The following is a 27143-nucleotide window of genomic DNA, read 5'->3' on the forward strand; positions in this document are numbered from 1 at the left end:
AATTAGGTTATATTATAGTAACAAATAACCCAAATTTCAGAAGATTAAATAAACAAAATTTATTTATTCTTACACTACACATTCTCTTCAGTTAGGCAGGGCCTCTGCTTATGATTATTCAACTTGTTAAGTTGTTGGATGCCTCCCTCTCTTATGCCACTACTTTAAGATGAGGCTGTAGGGCTTACTGTGGTTAGATGCATATAGTGGCTTTTATATATTTCTATCTGGAAGTGCCACACGTAATTTATTCTCATACTTCATTCAATAAAGCAGATCACAGACTCATACTTAACTTCAAACAGGCAAGGAAGAATTGATATTTCTATGTGCCCAGAGAAAACTTGAAATATGGCTGATCACTAGACATATCAACCACACTCATGATGTGTCTACATATAAATTTCTTTTTATATGACTTTCTTGAGTTTTGTTGGGCTTCATCACTTTAAGGATTAGTGTCTTTCATGAGTTCTGGAAAATTCTTTACCAATATTTTTCAAATATTGCTTCTGTTCAAATATTTGCTTCAAACACAAATATTGCTTAAGTGTCTCTGTCTCCCTTTCTTCCTTCCCATATTTCAGTTTAACTTAAGGTAAACCTTCTTGCTCAACTTTATGTCTCTGATCCTCTTTTCTGTATTATTTATACTTTTGTTTCTCTGTGCAGCATTCTTTTTTTTTTAAATTTTATTTTTTATAAACATATAATATATTTTTATCCCTAGGGGTACAGGTCTGTGAATCGCCAGGTTTACACACTTCACAGCACTCACCATAGCACATACCCTCCCCAATGTCCATAACCCCACCCCCCCTCCCAACCACCCTCCCCCCTTCAACCCTCAGTTTGTTTTGGGAGATTAAGAGTCACTTATGGTTTGTCTCCCTCCCAATCCCATCTTGTTTCATTTACTCTTCTCCTACCCCCTCAACCCCCCATGTTGCATCTCCTCTCCCTCATATCAGGGAGATCATATGATAGTTGTCTTTCTCCAATTGACTTATTTCGCTAAGCATGATACCCTCTAGTTCCATCCACGTCATCGCAAATGGCAAGATTTCATTTCTTTTGATGGCTGCATAGTATTCCATTGTGTATATATACCACATCTTCTTTATCCATTCGTCTGTAGATGGACATCTAGGTTCTTTCCATAGTTTGGCTATTGTAGACATTGCTGCTATAAACATTTGGGTGCACGTGCCCCTTCGGATCACTACGTTTGTATCTTTAGGGTAAATAATCAGCAGTGCAATTGCAGGGTCATAGGGTAGTTCTATTTTCAACATTTTGAGGAACCTCCATGCTGTTTTCCAGAGTGGTTGCACCAGCTTGCATTCCCACCAACAGTGTAGGAGGGTTCCCCTTTCTCCGCATCCTTGCCAGCATCTGTCATTTCCTGACTTGTTAATTTTAGCCATTCTGACTGGTGTGAGGTGATATCTCATGGTGGTTTTGATTTGTATTTCCCTGATGCCGAGTGATATGGAGTACTTTTTCATGTGTCTGTTGGCCATCTGGATGTCTTCTATGCAGAAATGTCTGTTCATGTCTTCTGCCCATATCTTGATTGGATTATTTGTTCTTTGGGTGTTGAGTTTGCTAAGTTCTTTATAGATTTTGGACACTAGCCCTTTATCTGATATGTCATTTGCAAATATCTTCTCCCATTCTGTCAGTTGTCTTTTGGTTTTCTTTTCTTTTTTTTTTTTTTTTTTTTTTTTTTTTTTAAAGATTTTATTTATTTGTCAGAGAGAGAGGAGAGCAAACGAGCACAGGCAGACAGAATGGCAGGCAGAGGCAGAGGGAGAAGCAGGCTCCCCGCCAAGCAAGGAGCCCGATGTGGGACTCGATCCCAGGACCCTAGGATCATGACCTGAGCCGAAGGCAGCTGCTCAACCAACTGAGCCACCCAGGCGTCCCTTTTTTTTTTTTTTTTTTTTTTTTTTTTTTTAAAGATTTTATTTATTTGTCAGAGAGAGAGGAGAGCAAACGAGCACAGGCAGACAGAATGGCAGGCAGAGGCAGAGGGAGAAGTCTTTTGGTTTTCTTAACTGTTTCCTTTGCTGTGCAAAAGCTTTTGATCTTGAAGAAATCCCAATAGTTCATTTTTACCCTTGCTTCCCTTGCCTTTGGCGATGTTCCTAGGAAGATGTTGCTGCGGCTGAGGTCGAAGAGGTTGCTGCCTGTGTTCTCCTCAAGGATTTTGAAGGATTCCTTTCTCACATTGAGGTCCTTCATCCATTTTGAGTCTATTTTCGTGTGTGGTGTAAGGAAATGATCCAGTTTCATTTTTCTGCATGTGGCTGTCCAATTTCCCAACACCATTTATTGAAGAGGCTGTCTTTTTTCCATTGGACATTCTTCCCTGCTTTGTCGAAGATAAGTTGACCGTAGAGTTGAGGGTCTATTTCTGGGCTCGCTATTCTGTTCCATTGATCTATGTGTCTGTTTTTGTGCCAGTACCATGCTGTCTTGATGATGACAGCTTTGTAATAGAGCTTGAAGTCCAGAATTGTGATGCCACCAACTTTGGCTTTCTTTTTCAATATTCCTTTGGCTATTCGAGGTCTTTTCTGGTTCCATATAAATTTTAGGATTATTTGTTCTATTTCTTTGAAAAAATGGGTGGTACTTTGATAGGAATTGCATTAAATGTGTAGATTGCTTTAGGTAGTATAGACATTTTCACAATATTTATTCTTTCAATCCAGGAGCATGGAACATTTTTCCATTTCTTTGTGTCTTCCTCAATTTCTTTCATGAGTACTTTATAGTTTTCTGTGTATAGATTCTTAGTCTCTTTGGTTAGGTTTATTCCTAGGTATCTTATAGTTTTGGGTGCAATTGTAAATGGGATGGACTCCTTAATTTCTCTTTCTTCTGTTTTGTTGTTGGTGTATAGAAATGCAACTGATTTCTGTGCATTGATTTTATATCCTGACACTTTACTGAATTCCTGTACAAGTTCTAGCAGTTTTGGAGTGGAGTCTTTTGGGTTTTCCACATAGAGTATCATATCATCTGCGAAGAGTGATAGTTTGACTTCTTCTTTGCCGATTTGGATGCCTTTAATTTCCTTTTGTTGTCTGATTGCTGAGGCTAGGACTTCTAGTACTATGTTGAATAGCAGTGGTGATAACGGACATCCCTGCCGTGTTCCTGACCTTAGCGGAAAAGCTTTCCATTTTTCTCCATTGAGAATGATATTTGTGGTGGGTTTTTTCATAGATGGCTTTGAAAATATTGAGGTATGTGCCATCTATCCCTACACTTTGAAGAGTTTTGATCAGGAAGGGATGCTGTACTTTGTCAAATGCTTTTTCAGCATCTATGGAGAGTATCATATGGTTCTTGTTCTTTCTTTTATTAATGTGTTGTATCACATTGATTGATTTGCGGATGTTGAACCAACCTTGCAGCCCTGGAATAAATCCCACTTGGTCGTGGTGAATAATCCTTTTAATGTACTGTTGAATCCTATTGGCTGGTATTTTGGTGAGAATTTTTGCATCTGTGTTCATCAAGGATATTGGTCTGTAGTTCTCTTTTTTTTGGGGATCCTTGTCTGGTTTTGGGATCAAGGTGATGCTGGCCTCATAAAATGAGTTTGGAAGTTTTCCTCCCATTTCTATTTTTTGGAACAGTTTCAGGAGAATAGGAATTAGTTCTTCTTTAAAGGTTTGTTAGAATTCCCCCGGGAAGCCGTTTGGCCCTGGGATTTTGTTTGTTTGGAGATTTTTGATGACTGTCTCAATCTCCTTACTGGTTATGGGTCTGTTCAGGCTTTGTATTTCTTCCTGGTTCAGTTGTGGTAGTTTATATGTCTCTAGGAATGCATCCATTTCTTCCAGATTGTCAAATTTGTTGGCGTAGAGTTGCTCATAGTATGTTCTTATAATTGTCTGTATTTCTTTGGTGTTCGTTGTGATCTCTCCTCTTTCATTCATGATTTTATTTATTTGGGTCCTTTCTCTTTTCTTTTTGATAAGTCTGGCCAGGGATTTATCAACCTTATTAATTCTTTCAAAGAACCAGCTCCTAGTTTCGTTGATTTGTTCTATTGTTTTTTTTTGTTTCTATTTCATTGATTTCTGCTCTGATCTTTATGATTTCTCTTCTCCTGCTGGGTTTAGGGTTTCTTTCTTGTTCTTTCTCCAGCTCCTTTAGGTGCAGGGTTAGGTTGTGTACCTGAGACCTTTCTTGTTTCTTGAGAAAGACTTGTACCGCTATATATTTTCCTCTCAGGACTGCCTTTGTTGTGTCCCACAGATTTTGAACCGTTGTGTTTTCATTATCATCTGTTTCCATGAATTTTTTCAATTCTTCTTTAATTTCCTGGTTGACCCATTCATTCTTTAGAAGGATGCTGTTTAATGTCCATGTATTTGGGTTCTTTCCATATTTCCTCTTGTGATTGAGTTCTAGCTTCAGAGAATTGTGGTCTGAAAATATGCAGGGAATGATCCCAATCTTTTGATACCAGTTGAGACCTGATTTAGGACCAAGGATGTGATCTATTCTGGAGAATGTTCCATGTGCACTAGAAAAGAATGTGTATTCTGTTGCTTTGGGATGAAATGTTCTGAATATATCTGTGATGTCCATCTGGTCCAATGTCATTTAAGTCCTTTATTTCCTTCTTGATCTTTTGCTTGGATGATGTGTCCATTTCAGTGAGAGGAGTGTTAAAGTCCCCTACTATTATTTTATTATTGTTGATGTGTTTCTTTGATTTTGCTATTAATCGGTTTATATAGTTGGCTGCTCCCACGTTAAGGGCATAGATATTTAAAATTGTTAGATCTTCTTGTTGGACAGATCCTTTGAGTATGATATAGTGTCCTTCCTCATCTCTTATTATAGTCTTCGGCTTAAAATCTAATTGATCTGATATAAGGATTGCCACTCCTGCTTTCTTCTGATGTCCATTAGCATGGTAAATTCTTTTCCACCCCCTCACTTTAAACCTGGAGGTGTCTTCGGGTGTAAGATGAGTTTCTTGTAGGCAACATATAGATGGGTTTTGTTTTTTTATCCATTCTGATACCCGGTGTCTTTTGATTGGGGCATTTAGCCCATTAACATTCAGGGTAAGTATTGAGAGATATGATTTAGTGCCATTGTATTGCCTGTAAGGTGACTGTTATTGTATATTGTCTCTGTTTCTTTCTGATCTACTACTTTGAGGGTCTCTCTTTGCTTAGAGGACACCTTTCAATATTTCCTGTAGAGCTGGTTTGGTATTTGCAAATTCTTTCAGTTTTTGTTTGTCCTGCAAGCTTTTAATCTCTCCTTCTATTTTCAATGATAGCCTAGCTGGATATAGTATTCTTGGCTGCATGTTTTTCTCATTTAGTGCTCTGAATATATCATGCCAGCTCTTTCTGGCCTGCCAGGTCTCTGTGGATAAGTCTGCTGCCAATCTAATATTTTTACCATTGTATGTTACAGACTTCTTTTCCCGGGCTGCTTTCAGGATCTTTTCTTTGTCACTAAGACTTGTAAATTTGACTATTCGGTGACGGGGTGTGGATCTATTCTTATTAATTTTGAGGGGGGTTCTCTGCACCTCTTGGATTTTGATGCTTGTTCCCTTTGCCATATTGGGGAAATTCTCTCCAATAATTCTCTCCAATATACCTTTTGCTCCCCTCTCTCTTTCTTCTTCTTCTGGAATCCCAATTATTCTAATGTTGTTTCATCTTATGGTGTCACTTATCTCTCGAATTCTCCCCTTGTGGTCCAGTAGCTGTTTGTCCCTCTTTTGCTCAGCTTCTCTGTCATTTACTCTTTAATCTCTGTCATTTGGTCTTCTATATCGCTAATTCTTTCTTCTGCCTCATTTATCCTAGCAGTGAGAGCCTCTATTTTTGATTGCGCCTCATTAATAGCTTTTTTGGTTTCAACTTGGTTAGATTTTAGTTCTTTTATTTCTCCAGAAAGGGCTTTTATCTCCCCAGAGATGGTTTCTCTAATATCTTCCATGCCTTTTTTGAGCCCGGCTAGAACCTTGAGAATCATCATTCTTAACTCTAGATCTGACATATTACCAATGTCTGTATTGATTAGGTCCCTAATCTTTGGTACTGCCTCTTGTTTTTTTTTTTTTTTTTTTTTTTGTGGTGAATTTTTCTGCCTTGTCATTTTGTCCAGATAAGAGTATATGAAGGAGCAAGTAAAATACTAAAAGGGTGGCAACAACCCCAGGAAAATATGCTTTAGCCAAATCAGAAGAGATCCCAAATCGTGAGGAGGGAGAAAGGGGATAAAAAGAGGTTCAGAAAAAAAAAAAAGAAAAGAAACAATTAAAAAAAGAAAACCAGGGGCGCCTGGGTGGCTCAATGGGTTAAAGCCTCTGCCTTCGGCTCAGGTCATGATCTCAGGTTCCTGAGATCGAGCCCTGCATTGGGCTTTCTGCATGGCAGAGAGCCTGCTTCCCTCTCTCTCTCTCTGCCTGCCTCTCTCCCTACTTGTGATCTCTGTCTGTCAAATAAATAAATAAAATCTTTAAAAAAAAAGAAAGAAAGAAAACCAATAAAGAAAAAATATAAAAAGGAAAAAATATATATATTAGATAAACTAGTTAAAAAACTTTAAAAAAGAAAAGGGTAAAAGTTAAAAAAATTTAACAGAAGAAGAGAAAAAAAAATTGAAAAAGAAAAAAAATTTAAATTAACTGGAAGGCTAAAGAATCATGGGGAGAAAGCCATGAGTTCCGTGCTTTGCTTTCTCCTCCTCTGGAATTCTGCTGCTCTCCTTGGTATTGAAACTGCACTCCTTGGCAGGTGAACTTGGTCCTGGCTGGGTTTCTCGTTGATCTTCTGGGGGAGGGGCCTGTTGTAGTGATTCTCAAGTGTCTTTGCCCCAGGCGGAGTTGCAGTGCCCTTACCAGGGGCCGGGCTGAGTAATCCGCTCGGGTTTGCTTTCGGAAGCTTTTGTTCCCTGAGCTCTTTCCGTAGAGTTCCAGAGGACAGGAATGAAGATGGTGGCCTCCCTGTCTCCGGCCCGGAGGAGCCGAGAGCTCGGGGCCCTACTCCTCAGTGCACCCTCAGAGAACAGCGCCCAATTACTCCCGTCACCCTGGCCTCCGGCCACGCTCCGAGCTGACCGAGCCTGAGACCGGTTCAAGGTAACCCCGAGTTTAGAGCTCACTCCTTGGCTCTGTCTCTGTAGCCGGCTTCCCCGTTCTAATACCTGTAAGCTCTGCGACACTCAGACACCCCCGATCCTTCTGTGACCCTGTGGGATCTGAGGCCACACTGACCCCACGTGGGCTTCACCCCGGTTAAGCCTCTGGAGTGATGTCCCTCAGCGGAACAGACTTTTAAAAGTCCTGATTTTGTGCTCCGTTGCTCCGCCGCTCGCCGGGAGCCGGCCCCTCCCCCCGCGGTCTATCTTCCCGTTGCTTTGGATTCACTTCTCCGCCAGTCCTACCTTTCAGAAAGTGGTTGATTTTCTGTTTCTAGAATTGCTGTTCTTCTTCTCTTCGATCTCCCGTTGGATTTGTAGGTGTTTGCAATCTTTAGATAAGCTATCTAGCTGATCTCCCGCTACCTGAAGTAGTCTCAGCCTGCTACTTCTCCGCCATCTTGACTCCTCCCTCTGTGGAGCATTCTTGATAATTTCTAACTTACTGCTCACTTCAATAATTCTCTTGGGGCGCCTGGGTGGCTCAGGGGTTAAGCCGCTGCCTTCGGCTCAGGTCATGATCTCAGGGTCCTGGGATTGAGTCCCGCATCGGGCTCTCTGCTCAGCGGGGAGACTGCTTCTCTCTCTCTGCCTGCCTCTCTGTCTACTTGTGATCTCTGTCTGTCAAATAAATAAATAAAATCTTAAAAAAAAAATTCTCTTTTCCTGAATTTAATATGATGAAAAATTTTTAATTTCTACAAATATATTTTTCGTTCATAGAAGTTCTTTTGGGTTTTACAGTTTTTTTCTATGCTTTTTTTTGGTTCCTTGAAGAATCCTTAAGACTGTATTTTTATTTTACTATAGTTTGTATGGTTTTTATATAGCCAACATTTAATATATGTAATATCAGAAGTGACTCTCTGTTTCTGTAGCTTTCCTTGGTTATTGTTAATGGACCTCCGTTTCTTTGTGTATTTGTCTATTTTGGACAATGTACTGGCCATTTTATTTATGAAATTTCTTTATAGACGTAAGTTGAGGCCTAGCATGAAGGCAGTTTCTTCTGTGAGGATCTTATTTTAGTTTATGATGATATGGCACTTTTAATAGTGGGCTACCTTAATACAAGTGCAACATTGATATTATCTAGATAATCTAGAGATTCAAGCTTTCAATGTAATTTTATACAAGGCATGGCTATTTCAACTGGTATTCCAGCTTATTGTGGAGATTGTCTTCTGTCAGATGTCTCATCTGAGTATGGGTTTGGGATTTGATTTGTGCCTCCTCGCCATCAAAGGCCATTAAAAACATATTTTCTTGAATAGGCTAATATTCTCAGGCAAAAGCACAATTCACTTTCCTGTCTCTCAATGAATTCCCATTTTCCCTTCAGAGTTAACCTGATTTTCCTTCTTATCTTATCAGATCTTTAATCCTTTAAGATCATTTTATTATTTTAATATGTTTTATTCCACTTTTTATTTCTTTTTAGCACAAGAGATAAATTCAAATAACCTAGCTTACTATTACTAAGGAAGTCTCCTGGAACTTTTCAGAGTAATAAAATAACCTGCTTACTTGTGTCACCAACTAGATAGATACAAGCTACCTGAAGGCAAGAACATTGTCTAATTATTTTCTGTGTTTATAGCATTTAGCACAGGACCTGCCTCTGAATCCATTATTTTATTACTGTTATTTTAAAAGATTTATTTATTTATTTATTTGAGTAGGGGAGGGGGAAAAGACAGAGGGAGAGAGAGACTCTTTAGCAGGCTCCACACCCAGCACAGAGCCTGTGTGGGGCTTGATCTCATGACACTGAGATCATGACATGAGCTGACCAGACACTCCACTGACTGAGCTACCCAGGTGTCCCTTGATGATTTTATGTTGTTATTATTTTGATGATTTTGCTATAAATAATCGTAGTTTCTTATACACTTTTAGGATGCTATATCAATCTTTTACTTTTCCCTCAATGTTAGACTTTAAAACAAAACTGAGTAAGCTTCACAGGATATCTCCCTTCTTCTACTATCTCCTTTACCTCCTTTCCATTTATCTTCATTTCCTTCCTAGAATGGACCTACCCAGGTGCTACAGATTGAATTCAAAATTCAATCAGTGGGAAGCCCTAGCTCCCACTGTGACTGTCTTCAGAGATAGGATATTTAGGAGGTAACTAAGGATAAATGAGGTCATAAGGGTGGAGCCCTAATCCAATAGGATTGGTGGCTTATAAGAGGAGGGAGAGGGTGATCTCTCTCCATCTTTCCCTGTGTACTCATACGGAGAAAAAGCCACGTGGGCACACAGTGAGACAGCAGTGGCTTATAAGCCAAGAGAAGAGGTCTTAGAATGAAAACTCACTTGCTAGCGCCTCAATCTTGGACTTTCTAGACTCCAGAACTGTGAGAAAATGAATTTTCCATATTCCATATTTATCTGTGAGAAAATAAATTTACCATATCCCATTGCTAGATAAATGTTATTAGGTTTAGGCCACGTTCAAGTACAAGGAGGATTATGTAGGAGTGTGAATATCAGGAAGTAGGAATAATCAGGACATTTTTGAGACTGCTTACCACAGTTCTCTCTTCTAAATCTGGATAAGAGGGTTCCCTATGGGACAGAGAAGGAATGTGAATATTCCTCCACTGACTTCCTGGGCCATGAACTGTAACTGAGATGGGGGAGTTTGGACCCCTACCAGCCTTATGCATACCTACTTGGGAAGGCAGCATCTAGAGTCATCTGAAGACCTGTCCTTAATGCTTTGCATGGAGCTGAGTCTTACCTGCTTGTGAGAAGTAATAGCATGCATCTCTTCCTAGCTCCGTGTTCAGTGATGTCACAGCAGTAGCTTAAAATTGACCACCATGGGAATATTTATACCACAGAAATCAACAAATGCTATACATGAAAGATTTTTTTCTCCCCCAGAGAGCTCATTTTTAAATACTTACCAACATACCACTAAAAGCCTAAAATCTCTCCTGTGTCCTGTGTTCTGTGTCTGTGTCTCTCTTACAGTTACGGAGCTGAGGCTGGTGAATGGGAGCCACCGCTGTGAGGGGAGAGTGGAAGTGAAATATGAAGGAGAATGGGGCACAGTGTATGGTTACGATTGGTACTTGAAGGCTGCAGATGTCGTGTGCAGACAGCTGGGATGTGGACATGCTGTTGATGCTCGCAGAGAGGCTTATTTTGGATCAGGGAATGGGCCTATTTGTCTTGCATATGTTTTTTGTGAAGGGACAGAATCAACTCTCAATGCCTGTTCTCATTATTCTACTGAAGACTATAGTGAACAAGACTTCTCCCATAGTTGGGATGCTGGAGTAGTGTGCTCAGGTAAAGCCTGTTTGATTTGTCAAAGAGATACCCTGTAGGAATAGTTCCGGTTTCATTCCCAGAATAACTAACAGGATCACATACTTGGGTGAAAACCTCAGTCACACAATGACTCCTAGAGTTTTAGGTGCTCAAGGTAGCCTAAGGACTTGCTTCGTCCTGGACAGTGAAGGATCTAAACCTCTGGATCACTGGGCCCTTCAGGTGTGGCCACAAGAGGAGACATGGGAGAGGTGCAGGGAAAAAAAGTTTATTATACTTACAAGTCCTAGAGAGATGGAGTCACTTAATGTTGCAAGGAGGCCACATGAGAGAAGAACCAAGGGAGCCAGCTCAACCAAGCAGTTAGAGAGCCAAGAAAGAAAATCAAGACCTACTGGGTAAATGACAATATTGGGGCTCAAGGGGGAGTACACAAGCAAAAGGCATAAGGAGATTTCACTGATACATTTGAATGTTACTAGGTCATAGTCAGGAGAGGGAAAGAAGGGGGACTGGTGGCAGATGTCAGCCTCATCTCATTGGTCCACCTGGTCACCTGGGTGGTGTGCTCACAGTCTGTTCATGAAGACATTGAAGCATCAGGAAGATATGAGAAAAATTTAAATTTATTTATTTAAAAAAGATTTTACTTATCAGAGAGAGAGAGCATGAGCAGGGGGGAGGGGCAGAGGAGAGGAAGAAGTCAACTCCCTGGTGAGCAGGAAGCCCCATGCGGGGTTTGTTTCCAGGACCCTGGGATCATGACCTGAGCTGAAGGTAAACGCTTAACTGACTGAGCCACCCAGGTGCCCCGGAAAATATGAAATTTTAAAATGTACAGTACAGTAGCTGGAGCAAAGGAAATACTAAGGGCACTGATGCCATGAGAACCTGAGGTGGCACCTAAGAAGTGCTCAATACTGTCTAAGTGTATTTGGCATGTGCCGAAGTGGAGGCAGTAAAGACAACAATGAAACTAGAGTGTGAATGGATGGTATCAGTATTTGCCAGAGATGTTGTCAGTAGTTATCACAATGACTGATGAAAAGATCCATCAATGATGTCATCAGAACAGCTTGACTTGAGGAAGACATTATTAGATATCACAGTGAATTCCCTAAGGTAGGTAGTTGGATAGTTGGGTCCCTCTGATGAAGTGGAGGGACAGGTGAAGACTTGGGTACACTTGACTAGGTCTATAGCAACCTAACAATTGATCCTATAGCCAGCCAGCATTTTTGTGATCTGCATGAGGAAGATCACTGGAAAAGTGATTTTTTTCAAATTGTAGCTTCAGTGTATCTTTGATGATACTAACTCAGGTAAATTAAACACAATTTTTTTTAAAGATTTTATTTATTTATTTGACAGACAGAGATCACAAGCAGGCAGAGAGGCAGGCAGAGAGAGAGAAAAGGATGCAGGCTCTCTGCTGAGCAGAGATCCTGATGTGGGGCTGGATCCCAGGACCCTGAGATCATGACCTGAGCCGAAGGCAGAGGCTTTAACCCACTGAGCCACCCAGGCACCCCCCCCCTTTTTTTTAAAGATTTTATTTAGTTATTTGACAGACAGAGATCACAAGCAGGCAGAGAGGCAGGCAGAGAGAGAGAGGAACACAGTTTTCCTTTTTGAGAGCTACTCTATTGAGGTATGATTGACATGTAAAAACCGTATGTATTTAATATATTCAACTCAATGAGTTTGGAAGTAAGTATACATCTGTGAAAACAACATGATCTATGCCATAGAACTATCTATCATCTCAAAAGTTTCCTCCCATCCTCTTTATTATTATTTAAAAAATAATTATTTTCAAGGGGGCATTTGAGTTTACTACCTTCAGTTAAGATTTTTTTTTTAAAGAAAACTTGTTTTCTGACATTTCAGGTAATATTCCTTGTTGTCATGATGTCTTAGTCATGGGTATCAACTGCAGATAAATTGTGGAAACACTACAGGGGACCTGCCTTATTTTGATAAATCAGTATCTGAGTAATGTGTTATTGGCACTTCTATTATTATCTTTTATTATTATTATTATTATTACTTCTATTATTATCTTAAGAAAATTGATGCTTTTTTTTTAGATTTTTTTAAATTTATTTGACAGATAGAGATCACAAGTAGACAGAGAGACAGGCAGAGAGAGGAGGAAGCAGGCTCCCCGCTGAGCAGAGAGCCCAATGCGGGGCTCAATCCCAGGACCCCTGGGATCATGACCTGAGCCAAAGGCAGAGGCTTTAACCCACTGAGCCATTTTTTATTTTTTGATAAATTGTGTTTTTCAATTAATTAGTTTTCAAGAACTCATCCTATTATAAATAAAATTTTCAAATTAGGACAAAATTTGTTCATACCCTATTATCTTTTACATATTGATAGGATCCATAATGATAACCCCCTTTTCATCCCTGATATTGTTAATTTGTTCATTTCCTCATTTTTTTCTTGATCAGGTCTACTAGAAGAAGATCAATTTTACTATTCTTTTAAAAAGAATCACCAATGTACTCTGTTGATTTTCTTTATTGTATTTGTTTTCTACCTCGCTGATTTGTTTCTTAGTTTACATTCTTCTCTTTTGGTTATGATTTGCTGTTATTTTTGTAGATTCTTGAGTTGGATCTTAGACCATTTATATTTAATTTTTCTTTTGTATTCTAATGTATGTATCAAGGAAGGGTCAAGGCTCTAGATTTTCTTCTAAGCACTGCTTTAGCGGTGTCCCACTAATTTTGATATTACATGTGTTCTTTTGTATTTTATCATCATGGGATATTCCTTCTTTATTTTTGAACATATTCCTTGTCTTACAGTCTTAGTTTGTCTGATATTAACATAGATAATGACAGCTTTCTTAGATTAGTGCTTGCATGGTTTATCTTTTCTGACACTTTTAATAGGTTTCTGTGTTAACTTTTTAAAATTTTAATTTTATTTTAGAGAGAGGGAGGGGGAGGGACAGAGGGAGAGGGAGAGGGAGAATCTCAAGCAGGCTCCACCCTCAGCATGGAGCTGGATACGGGGCTTGATCTCACAACCCTGAGATCATGACCTGAGCTGAAATCAAGAGTCAGATGCTTCACTGACTGAGCCACCCAGACACCCCCGTTTCTGTGTTTATATTTAATGTATATATGTTTTTGTGGACAACATGTGGTGTGTCTTACTCTTTTTCCCCAGTTTTATTGAGATATAATTGAAGTGGTGTCTTATTTCTATCCAGTATGGTTATCTTGTTTTTATTTGAAGTATTTAAATTATTTCAATTTAATGTAATTGTCGATATGCTTGGATTTAAGTCTACTGACTTGCAGTTGTCTTATATATTCTTTATTCCTATTTTAATCTTTGAATATTTTTAGTATTCTATTTTATTTACTCTATTGGTTTTTAGATATATTGCTTTGTTTAGAGTTTACCATAATGTTGAAATTATTACTCTGTAATCACATTTTGCCTTCAAATGATATTATATCACAACATATAAGACCTTACACAGTATGCTTCCATTCTCTCATCATTTCTGCTATTGTTGTCATGTTTTACTTATAAATATATCATAAATCTTATAACACATTGCTGTTATATTTGCCTTAAATATTCTATTATTTTAAAAATGAGACAAAGTTTTTTTTATATTTACCCACAGATTAATCATTTACAGAGGTCTTTATAGCTTTGAAAACATAGATTCATGTTTTCATCTCTTACTGTTTTCCTTTAGCTTGAACTTTAACATTTTTGTGTAATGCAGTTCTGGTGGCCTCAAATTCTATCATTTTTTATTTGTATGAAAATGTTTTTATTTTCATTCAGTTTTGAGATGCATTTTCATAGGTGATTTTTCTGTCTTTTCTCTCTCTGGGCTTCAGAGAGAAAGCTTCTATTGTTCTGTGTTTAATTTCATAATTCTTTTATTCTACAATATCTAATCTTTTAAGTTAATTAGATATTTTTTTCATTCCAGCTATTATATTTTTTAGTTTTAGAAGTTCCATTTGTTTTTTTTTTAGTTTTTAAAAAGCTGCTTTATGTTTCAGTAAGTACATTTAATAAATGGTTTAAAGACTTTGTCAGCTAATTCAGTCATCTGTCTAATTTCTGCATATTTTTAATGCTTAATCTTTAATTTTTTTGAAGATTTTATTTATTTATTTGACAGAGAGAGACATAGCGAGAGAGAACACAAGCAGGAACAGTGGGAGAGGGAGAAGCAGGTTTCTTGCTGGGCAGAGAGCCCGAATGCGGGGCTTGATCCCAGGACCCTGGGATCATGACCTGAGGAGAAGGCAGATGCTTGATGACTGAGCCACCCAGGCACCCCTAAATGCTCACTCTTTTAATATATTTTTTAAAGATTATTTATTTATTTATTTGACAGGCAGAGATCACAAGTAGGCAGAGAGGCAGGCAGAGAGAGAGGGGGAAACAGGCTCCCTGCTGAGTAGAGAGCCCGATGCAGGGCTTGATCCCAGGACCCCGGGATCATGACCTGAGCTGAAGGCAGAGGCTTTAACCCACTGAGCCACCCAGGCGCCCCTCTTTTAAAAATTAAAAAATTTATTTTTTTATAATATACAAATAGAATACAAATAGAATATACAAATAAATGGAAAAGTTATCTTGTGTTCATGGATTGGAAGGGGGCTATTCTTATATCCTAGGGTTTCAAGAGAGATGGCTGGAACCATGCCCTTCCTCTCCTGACTTTGAGCTTTCTTAACATCTAGACTCATGTTCTTTCCCACTTAGGTCACCTAAGTTGTTCATGGAATATTTTGGCATAAAAAATTATCAGATAGATAAGATTTGGAATCACAACTATGGATTAGTTATAATGTCTATATTTCTAATATCAAGGCATCAGTCTGTCTGCAGGCTGTCATGCATTCATGGATACAGATCTCATGGTTTTTCTTATCCTCAGTCATTTGAGGGTTGGCTCCTAGGAAAGAAAGTTGACCAGAATTTGAGCCCCAGAAGTCTCAGGATGGCTTTCTAACCTTGTCTGGCTGATAGTTTTCTACCCCCTCATAGCCCATGTCCCTCTGTTGGTTCTGATCTTTATACCTCTGTAGTCAGGTTTGAATGCCTACATATTATGCAGTTTAACTGGGCTCAGATGAGGAATTTGCTTCTCTAACCAACCCCAAAATATATTTTCCTAGCGTTCAGCTACTTCAAATAATCTTGTCTTCAGAAACTGACTCAGGGAGGTCCCATTCTGATACCAACTGTTAAGTCCTCCTCTCCTTCCCACTGCCTGGGAAAATGAAAACTTTTAATTATGACATGTAATGGTCATATACTATCACGCATGACTTGCCACTTCTAATTGCCAAACCAGAATCATGAACACTTACTTGGTTTGGTTTTCTTTTTTCTTTTAGGATTTGTGCGTCTAGCTGGAGGGGATGGACCCTGCTTAGGGCGGGTAGAAGTTCTTTCTGGAAAAGACTGGGTTCCGCTGTCTGATGGGAACTTTACGCTACTCACTGCCCAGGTCATCTGTGCAGAGCTGGGATGTGGCAAAGCTGTGTATTTCCTGGAGGACATGTCTATCAGAGAGTCAGATAGAGTCTGGCCTAATGAATTCCAGTGTAAGGGGCATGAACCTAGGCTCCGGTTTTGCCACAGCGAGTCCTGTCCAGGAGATGCATGCCACCGTGGGGCTGTTCAAGTTTTCTGTTCAGGTGAGATGCAGAGTGGGACTTCAACCTTGCCACATACTCTCCTGGGGTAAAAAAGACATGAGATTTGTCTGAAATATTGTCTTCTCCCATTAGTGTACACAGAAGTCCGGCTCATGAAAAATGGCATCTCTCAGTGTGAGGGACAAGTGGAGATGCATATTTCTGGACAGTGGAAAACGCTCTGTGCCTCACATTGGAATATGGCCAATGCCAATGTTGTTTGTCAACAGCTTGGCTGTGGAGTTGCCGTCTCTACTCCAAAGGGAGCATACTCTGTGGAAGGAGGTGATAAAATTTGGGAAGCTCGATTTCACTGCTCGGGGACTGAGTCTTTTTTGTGGAATTGCCCTGTGACTGCCCTGGGCATTCCTAGTTGTACCCGTGGAAACACAGCCTCAGTGATCTGCTCAGGTAAGAGAGAGGAAAGGGCTAACTGGTAATCAGGATGCTTCTTGAGTGAAATGTCCTTAAGAGCAGAGATTGTGGAAAAATTATTTTAAAAATGAGATAATCCATGATAAAACATGGTTCTTTTTGTTGTTCATTTGCCTTTCAGTTCAAGGCAAGGAATGTTAAGAGGGATATCTTTAAAAATTAACCCTATTGTTTAAATATATATGTCAGAGAGAGTCAATTATCATATGGTTTCACTTATTTGTGGAGCATAACAAATAGCATGGAGGACAAGGGGAGATGGAGTGGAGAAGGATGTTGAGGGAAATTGGAAGGGAAGGTGAACCATGAGAGACTATGGACTCTGAAAAACAAATTGCGGGTTTTGAAGGGGCAGGGGGTGGGGTGTTGGGGGAACCAGGTGGTGGGTATTAGAGAGGGCACGGATTGCATTGAGCACTGGTTGTGGTGCAAAAACAATGAATACTGTTATGCTGAAAAGAATTAAAAAAAAGCATTAGAAAGAATTGAAAAAAAATATATCTGAGTATTATTTGCAGAGAAAGTCTGTAAGTAGTAAGCATGTACTTTAATGAATCATAACAACATGCATACTGTGTAACCCCAACCCAGATCAGCAAAGAGATCATTAGCAGCACCCCGGAAGCCACGTTCATACCCTACCGGTCCCTAGGCCCACCCTTCTGTCTGAAGAAAACCAGTCTCCTCATTTCTATGCTATAGAATAGTTTTTTCCTATTTTGAAGTTTATATAAAATCATATAGTATGTTTCATTTTTCATCTAACTTCTTTGATTCCATACTGTGTGTGCGATTCATGCAGGTAGTTGTTTATAACTGTGTTTCACTCATTTTTATTATTGTGACATATCCCATTGAATGACCCATGTGACCAGTTATTGATCCATCAACTGACGGTGGAGTTTTTATTTATTTCCACTTCTCAGTGATTACAAATAGGGATGTTGCAGATAACTGTGACAATGACTTGTGGTATAAATATGTATGTATTTATTTTGGGTGTTTAACTCTTGCCCTTTCATTTTTACTCTCTTAATGGTGTTTGTTGATAAGCCAAGTTCTTGAATTTAATAAGGCTCCATTTATCAACTTTTTTTCCCCCACATACTGCTTCTTATGTCCTTTGAAGAGAACTTTGTCTGCCCTAAGATCCTGAAGATATTCCTCTATGGTTTAGTTATCTTTATTTCACATTTTGTTATACAGTCCTGGAATTGGTTTTCATATGTGATAGGGATCAAATTTCATATTTTTACATGAATATCCAATAGGCTCAGAATCCTTCCTTTTTTAATTTATAATTTTTTATTTTTTTATTAACATATAATGTATTATTAGCCCCAGGGGTACAGGTCTGTGAATTGCCAGGTTTACACACTTCACAGCACTCACCCACTCACCATAGCACATACCTTCCCCAGTGTCCATAACCCAACCACCCTTTCCCTACCCCCCTACCCCTGGCAACCCTCAGTATGTTTTGTAAGATTAAGAGTTTCTTATGGTTTGTCTCCCTCTCCATCCCATCTTGTTTCATTTATTCCTTTCCTACCCCCCCAAACCCTCCACTTTGCCTCTCAAACTCCTCATATCAGGGAGATCATATGATAATTGTCTTTCTCTGATTGACTTATTTCACTCAGCTTAATACCCTCTAGTTCCATCCACGTTGTGGCAAATGGCAAAATTTAATTTCTCTTGATGGCTGCATAGTAATCCATTGTATATCTATACCTCATCTTCTTTATCTATTCATCTGTTGATGGACATCTAGGTTCTTTCCATAGTTTGGCTATTGTGGACATTGCTGCTATAAACATTCAGGTGCACATGCCCCTTTGGATCACTACATTTGTATCTTTAGGATAAATACCCAGTAGTGCAATTCCTGGGTTGTAGGGCAGCTCTATTTTCAACTTTTTGGGAACCTCCATGCTGTTTTCCAGAGTGGTTGCACCAGCTTGCATTCCCACCAACAGTGTAGGAGGGTTCCCCTTTCTCTGCATCCTTGCCAGCATCTGTCATTCCTTGACTTGTTAATTTTAGCCATTCAGAATCCTTCCTTAAAAAGACACTTTCCCCACTACAGCGCCACCTTGGTCATAATGAGTCTACAGTATATCTGGGTCATCTTCTGGATTCCAATCTCTTCTATTGTATCATTGTCTATTCTGGCATGAACACCCCAGTTCAGTAATTATTATAACTTTGTAGTATGTCTTTTTAAAAAATTTTTATTAATATCTAATGTATTATTAACCCCAGGGATACAGGTCTGTGAATCGTCAGGCTTACACACTTCACCATAGCACCCACCATAGCACATACCCTCCTCAATGTCCATGTAGTATGTCTTGATAAGTGGTAAAATTATACCTTTAACTTCATTGTTTTTCTTCTCAAGATCGTTGTTGATCAGTGTTGATCATCATTCTTGTTTTTTTCCATACGAATTTTATAATTAGCTTGTTATTTTTCACCAAAAAGAGCTTGATGATCTTGTCCAAGATGGTGACATAAGAGACTCATGAGCTTACCACCTCTTACAGACACACTTTTCCAACTCTTATAAGTGAGGCAGGAATTATTCTCTCTCTCTTTTTTAATTTTTTGGAAGACTGGGTATTAATTCTTTTTTTCCTTTGCATTAAGGAAACACAAACACAACCTTTTTTTTTATTTTTTTATTTTTTTTAAACAAACACAACCTTACAGAAAAGTTGCAAAAATCTTGTAAATATCAGAAGGGACCCATAAATATAAAAATCTGGCTGGGATATTAGAAGAAAGGTGAATTACAGACCACTTTTTCTTTATGGATTCAAAATTCATGAAGTAAATGTAAGCGAATTAAATCTGGAGATGTAAAAAAATGAATACCACAACCAGATAGTTTGTCCCAGAAATGCAGTTAGTATAAGATGTACCAATTAACAAAACTAAACAAGAAAAGAATCACACAATCTTTTCATCAGATGTGGAAAGGCATTTCGAAAGATTCAAGAATGATACATGATAACATCTCTTAACGTATTGAAAATAGAAGGAGTTTTCTTCAGTCTGTTAAAGACCATATAACAAAAATCCAGAGCAAATATCACACTAATGGTGAAATATTGAAATATTTTTCCCTGGGATGAGGGAGATGATATTAATATCTATTACCATTTTAATCCAACAATTTACTGGGGGGCAAAAATATTTAAATGTATAAGAACTAAAATGGAAGAAATAAAATTTACAACATGATTGCAAAAAATGCACAAATGCATAAAACTCAAAGGAATCTGTAGTTAGATTACTAGCAGTTACAGTCTATAACATTGCTGGATACAATATCATGTACAAAATATATACAAAATTTTTAAAATTAATATTAGCAAATAGTATCAATAAAAAGATGAAAAAGATGATAAAATGAAAAGATGTACTAGTCCTGATAAGATAAAAAACATAAACCACCAAGAGAGCTTAAAGATGTTTAAAATGAACCATATAACTGAATTGAAAATATTAAATATAGTCAGCTACCTCAAAGTTCATCTGTAAATTAACCCCAATCTCAATCAAAATGGACAATTTCTTAGCAAAAATTTTTTAAAATTTCAGCTTGATTGAGGTATAACTGACAAAACCGTAGCACCATCCAAGTGTACTATGAGGTGACTGGATATACATATACTTTGTGACAGGATTCCCCCCATTCTAGTTAATTAACACAGCCATGGCCTCACAAATTTACCTTTCTGTGTATGTGTGAAACATTTAAGTTAGACTCTTACAGCAAATTTCAATTATACAATACGGTGTTATCAACTATGGTCACTACGTTATGCATAAGGCCCTCAGAACTGATTTATTTTATAATTGGAAGTCTGTACATTTTTACACAACTCTCCCTACTTCCTCATCCCCCAGCCGCTGGCAACAGTTATGCTACTCCACATTTCTATGATTTTGATTTTGGTTCTCTTTCAAATTTTTATTTAAATTCTAGTTCATAGAATTTAGTGATTCATCACTTACAACACCCAGTGCTCATCACAGGTGCCCTCCTTAATGCCCATCATGTATTTAGCCCTTCTCCCTGCCCACCTTCCTCCATCAACCCTGTTTATTCTCTGTAGTTAAGAGTCTTACGGTTTGCTTCTCTCTCTTTTTCTCCTTCCCTTTTGTTCATCTGTTTTGTTTCTTAAATTCTACATATGAGTGAAATCATACGGTATTTGTCTTTCTCTGACTGACTTATTTTGCTTATTAGCATCATACTGATTTTGATTTTTTTTTTTTTTGGATTCTACATAAAAATGATATCATGTAGTACCTGTCTTTCTTCTTCTGGCTTATCCTATTTAGTCTAATGCCTGCATTATCCATCCCTATTGCCCCAAGTGGCAGGGTTTCCTTCTTTCTCATGGCTGAATAATATTACATTATATAGGGCACATCTTTATCCATTCATCTTCTGACAGATTACCATTGTTGTAATTCTATTTTCCAGTCTGATTCAGAATCTCCCAACTGTCCCTAATATGTACTTAACAACAAAAAAAGAGTTGAGGAAATATGCAGCCTTCAGTTGTCTTCCTTTCAATGTTCTCTAATCAGGGACACTTCCTGAATCTCGCTTTGTATTTCATGACATCAACTTTTTTTTTTTTTTTTAAAGGGATCAGGTTTTTTTTTTTTTTTTAAAGATTTTATTTATTTATTTGACAGAGAGATCACAAGTAGGCAGAGAGGCAGGCAGAGAGAGAGGAGGAAGCAGGCTCCCTGCCGAGCAGAGAGCCCGATGCGGGGCTCGATCCCAGGACTCTGAGATCATGACCTGAGCCGAAGGCAGCGGCTTAACCCACTGAGCCACCCAGGAGCCCCATGACATCAACTTTTTAAAGAATACAGGCCGATTATTATGTAGACTCTCCTTTCAATTTGAGTTGTGGCCATAGTCAGGAGAATTAAATATAGTGGAAGCATGGTAAATTGGTGTTACATACCATCCTGCCTGAATGCAAATTGGGATTTGGCTGATTTCAAAGTAGAAATTGAAAGTATTAGCAAAGTCAACCACTGAACACTGATCTTCCTTACTTTGTTGCACAGTATAAATCCTGTGTTTCCAGCTTAATCCTATTTTGGTCAATATATATATATATATTTTTCTTTCAAAAAACACATTTTAATGATTTTTCAAAATTGTTTTCAAAAAACAAATTTAATGATTTTTAAAATGTCACTTTGTGTGTGTATGTAGGGGGGAGTATAAAATGTGGTCAGCCTTGCTAAATGAGCTGTATCCCTGGGAATAATGTGTATTCTGTGGGTTCGAGGTAAATAAATATTTACTGACTGATTTTGCTGGTTGCTCTGAGTTACTGAGACTGATGGAAGGTATATTCTGGTTACTATTGCATAATAAATTTCTTCCCAATCTAGTCACTTAAAGCAACTGTATGTTAATTTACATAACACAGATCACTGCTCATTTTCCCTCCAGCTTCCAGTCACATTTTCCTTACCTCCTCTAAGTCCTCATTGACAGCATGGACCCAGCCCATGCAGCTTCTGCCTGTTACTTTGTTTCAAGAATGTCACATGTTTTAGGTGGCATCACAGTTTGGGGCTATTACGGATAAAGATACTATGAACATGCCTTTTCAAGTCCTTTTGAAGACAAACATTTCGTTTGTCTTCAGTAAATGCTCAGTATTATGGCATGTATAAGTTTCCTGGTTCCTAATGCTGCATAACAAAAATTTGGCATTGTCAGAAGCAGAACTTCCCGTAAAGAGGTGAAATCTACAATTCTAGTAGACTTGCTGTTATGTTTCAGCTTTCATCTTAGACCCCAGCACAAGGTTACTCTTGAGTTTAATTCAGTTTCCTGTTCCTCAACCCTCCTAGCCCTCTGACCGTGCTGTTTCTGCAGGAAACCAGACCCAGGTGCTGCCCCAGTGCAACGACTCTGTGTCTGAACCCGAGGGCTCTGCAGCCTCACAGGAGAGTGCAGCCACCTGCTCAGGTAAAGGGTCCCAGGGGCAAGAAAGTCCTTCTCCTTTCCTGTGAAATGCTCCAGTGGCTTGATTCTCTCCTCAGATCGCAGACAGCTCCGCCTGGTGGACGGAGGCGGTCCCTGTGCCGGCAGAGTGGAGATCCTTCACCAGGGCTCCTGGGGCACCATCTGTGATGACAGCTGGGACCTGAGTGATGCCCACGTGGTGTGCAGACAGCTGGGCTGCGGAGAAGCCCTCAATGCCACGGTGTCTGCTCACTTCGGGGAGGGATTGGGCCCTATGTGGCTGGACAACGTGGAGTGCACAGGAAAGGAGTCCCACATTTGGAAGTGTCCTTCCCGGGGCTGGGGACAAAATGACTGCAGACACAACGAGGATGCAGGGGTCATCTGCTCAGGTCTGCCTGTGTGCTGTCTACAGCCTGGGAGAGGAGGTGTGGGCTCTGGAAGATGGGAGTCTGAGCCCTGAGGGGTGTTGCTGAGAGGGCCAGAAGAGAAGACGTCCTTCCACACTGCTTGTCTTTTTAGCTATAAAGATTAGGTGCTTTCTTTTCCTCCTGTGGCATCTGAGGTTCAGGTCCTTCCTTCACAGCAAGAGCTCCTGACAGAGCCATTTCTTACAGTTTCCATTTGAAAGCAGGGCTGGAACTTCAGCTCTCTTTGGTGGTCTCAATAGTCTTGGGATCCTATTGCTGTCGAAAGGCATTACCATATAATGAGTGGTAGAAACAACACAAATTATCAATGTATAGTTTTCTACATTAAAAGTCCAACAAGGGTCTCACTGGACTAAAATCAAGGTGTCAACAGGGCTACATTCTTTCTGGAGACTCTGGGGGAGATTCCTTTTCCCTGTCTTCTCTAGTTTCCTAAGGCCATGTGCATTCACTGGCTGAGGGGTAGATCCTGTTCTTTCTCTTCAGGCTGAAAACGTTGCCTTCCTCTGACCATTCTTCCTCAGTCACGTTTCCCTCTGACTGAAGTTGGGAAAGATTTCCCATTTTTAAGGATAGTAGATCTAAAGAGGTGATTGGAATTGGGCTTAGCTGGTCAACCCACACTACTCCAGGTTAATCTCACCATCCTAAGGTCCTTATCTTAATCATGTCTGAAAAGTCTCTTTTGGCATGTAAAGTAACATATTTACGCAACACCTTTGGGGGGCCATTATTCAGCTTATCACCCCACTTTCCACACTCCCTTTCACATACTCTGTCAGATGTTTAGTCAGGAAGCAGGATTCAGCTTTTCCTCTGGGTAGAGTGCCCAGGTGGTTATTCTTCTCTGTTCATATTCTACTACATCGCTGTGGGGGAAATAGAAACCCAGACACAAACACACAAAATCAGGTAAAAAGGAGGTCAGTTTCAGTCTTGCCACTTAGTGGGTCCTTCCTCAGCAGAGTCAGGGATGAATGTTAATAGTCTCTGGCATGGAGAAAAAAAAATCAAGGGCACTGAATGGAATGCTTACTGTGGACTCTTTCCCCCTCTCTCGCCTTCCAATTTAGACTTCCTGAAGCTCAGGATGGTGAGCGAGGACCAGGAGTGTGCTGGGTGGCTGGAAGTTTTCTACAATGGGACCTGGGGCAGTGTCTGCCACAGCCCCATGGCAGACATTACCTTGTCCATCATCTGTAGACATCTTGGCTGTGGAGACAGTGGGACGGTCAGCGATTCCATAGTTCCCAGGGAAGGCTCTAGACTTCGGTGGGTGGATCAAATCCAGTGTCGGAAAACCGATTCCTCTCTCTGGCAATGTCCTTCTGACCCCTGGAGACGCAACTCATGTTCTTCACAAGAGGAAGCTTATATCTCCTGTGCAGGTAATTTACTGTTTCCATGGGTCTGTACCAGTCCTGTAGGATGTTGTTAGTGAGATTTTATCTTCAAATCAAAGGGTAAGTTTAAGGTAAGAGTACAACATGAAGTTTGGATGATTATTTATCTTATATGTTCCAATCTCGTTTCACAGGAAAAAATAAAGAAACTGGTGTCAATAGCAGTTTATATGAAAAATACCAGAAGGATTGCATTGAAAACAAGCAATACCCTGATAAACTTTCTAAGCAATTGCCAATTAGTTAGGAATAGTTAAGTGATATCCCAACACGTTAAAGTGAATAAGGGGCCAAGTAAGGAATCAGCCCTGATTGTTTTGCCTCTTAAGCTAATGGTAACTTTACACTGGAATGTAACCACACCAATCAGACTAGCCCCCCAGTCAGCCTTTTGATAGATAGTAACTGAGTGCCTTGTACGCACAAGTTTATGCTGCAGGTGAGAGGATGGAGAAGAGAAGAAAATATAGTCTCTGCCATCATGAAGCTTACAGTCCAGTTTTGAAAACTCTCATTAGGCAGAAATTTCATGAAGAGTTAGAAAGTGCTGTGGAATTGTGGAATTGGTGTAAAAGAGGAAATCATACTTAGAGTGAAAGGTGAAGGGTGGGTAAGAGTTTCTCAGAGGAAGAAAGTGGAGAGATCGCTTGGGTCAGTGTACATACTGAGGTAGGAGAAAACATGGCATCTTTGAGGCACGAGAAAAACCCATCATGGCCAGAGCAGAAAATGGTGAGGGAGAGGGGAGCAGGGTTCCCCGGAATGATGAGCAGAGCCAGAGACCTCTCTGAGGCAGAGCCCAGGAAGACATTCTTGTTAAAGAGGAATTTGTTTATTCTTGGTTGTCTCATCATGGAGAACTGCTGAGAAGTCAGTAGCCTCATGACCCCATGACTTTCTGATTGAATTTCTGTCTTCTAAGAGGCCCTCAAGATCTCAGTTTTCGGGGATGATCCTGTATCCTCTGAGCCTTTCATTAACTACCAAGTGCTTAATCTGTCCCCCTCATCTCACTCTTCCAAAATGTTCTACAGAGCCTGCTGTAGTTGGAGCCCATCATCTTCAAACACTCTTATGTCCTCCAAGTTCCCTTCACTTTGGTGTTTGGATCAAAACCTGCTTTTCCCCTGAAAACACTGATTTCTCCCTCACCTGGAGGCTCTTTTTTCCCCCTCTCAACACTCTTTTCTCTGAGACGTGGAATATACTTCTTGCTCTCAGTTGCCATTTTCAATGATTCCTCCTCTGTGTCTCTTTTAACATATGGCTACTTGAAATTCACGCCATGAGGCAATAAATACCCCCTAGTACTTCTGCTTGTTGCTGTCATCACCGTAATTTTCTGGTCACTTCCCCTTGTCCACTGAAGACTGCAACACCAGACTCACCAAGTTCCTCGTCTCTGTCTTACTCCTGGAACCATTGGTACTTCCTCCAATATCTTTAAACACAACTGAGACAGCAGCCTCACCTCGCAGCTCATAGACTTCCTCCTATCTCTGCCTATGCATATACCACTGACCTCCAACAACAGTACAGCTTGAAATCTTGATTTCTTTATTCCATTCTCTGACCAGTGTTTCCTATCCTTATGGTTCCTAACCCATATGCTCCATTTCAAATAATTCCTTGTGCTCATGGAGATGACCAAACTTTCCCCTATCAATTTTTTTCTTACTTTTGTACTCTCCATCCATCTGCACATTTTTTTCTTAGTCAGATTAGATAATATGATCCAACATTAAAATCCTTCTCCTTTAATTTATACAATTCCCTTGCCTCCTCTTTGTCAGCTTCACCTGACAAACTCCAGACCTGGTTAAAGTCAACTACCTGAGTACTCCTTGTCTGCACTGGACTAAGGCAAAGGTGGGGGAAAGAACACATAGTCAAGTGGCTACTCTACTTTCGAATTCATGGACCCAATCTCTACTGGGGGTTCCATAGTGTCTCTGAGGACTACTATACTTCTTCAATATGTATGCTTGCCCTAAATTTAAAATTGTGTTTCATATATTTTCTGCTTTCCTCACATTGTCAACACCTGATCCCCACCATCTAGTCTCAAATCATGATCTTGCCTCTTACCTCACTGAGAAATTAGAACAGTTGGCTGCAAACTCCTCCTCTGCCTTTCACCAAATCTTCTTACTTGTGGTCTCTGCGCCCACTCTGTACTTGCTTGGCCTCCTGGATCAGTGGCCTCAGGCCTCATATTAGGCCAGCTCTTCTGCTCAGGCTATGGATCCTAAGTGCACTTGTCAAAGTCTTCACTTTTATTCCCTCTTATAGTGCCATCGACTTCCCCATCTCCTGGTTTATTCTCATCTATATATAGATGAGAATATATCTATCTATCTAACTATCTATCTATCTATATGGGTTTGTGTGACTCATATGTTGAAAAAGACCTGAATAGTTTTCCTTGACTTCCTTGCTACTGTCCCTTTCTCTTCTCCCTCGTCCACAGCCAAGCTTCTGAAAGTATGGTCAGTAACCACTCAGGGTCCTCAATGATTTCCCCTCTTCTACTATTCTAAACTCATCCAGTTAAGCATTAGGGTCCACCATTCCTCTGAATTGGTAATGAAATGTAGCAGACTTTCCTCTCCAGTATTCATGAATTTTCAGCAGTGTTCAGCAGGTTTGCTTCTCATTCCTTCTCATTTTT

The 27143-nt window shown here is 39.7% G+C and overlaps 1 protein-coding gene across 2 annotated transcripts in view; it reads left to right on the top strand.

Annotated features, from left to right (window-relative positions):
* LOC125106737 (antigen WC1.1-like) overlaps window positions 1-27143 on the top strand; it is a 58398-nt gene that overhangs the window by 10990 nt on the left and 20265 nt on the right. For both annotated transcript variants that reach the window (XR_007129414.1, XM_047741227.1), the window contains exons 2-7: window positions 10183-10503; window positions 15882-16184; window positions 16278-16595; window positions 22549-22641; window positions 22716-23030; window positions 24143-24457. Coding sequence is in view for 1 of the 2 variants with exons in the window: in XM_047741227.1 (XP_047597183.1) it covers window positions 10183-10503; window positions 15882-16184; window positions 16278-16595; window positions 22549-22641; window positions 22716-23030; window positions 24143-24457 (1665 nt within the window). In the remaining variant the exon portion in view is untranslated. The remainder of the gene's footprint in view (window positions 1-10182; window positions 10504-15881; window positions 16185-16277; window positions 16596-22548; window positions 22642-22715; window positions 23031-24142; window positions 24458-27143) is intronic.

This window comes from Lutra lutra, chromosome 8, assembly GCF_902655055.1.
Source record: "Lutra lutra chromosome 8, mLutLut1.2, whole genome shotgun sequence".
Classification (NCBI taxonomy): domain Eukaryota; kingdom Metazoa; phylum Chordata; class Mammalia; order Carnivora; family Mustelidae; genus Lutra; species Lutra lutra.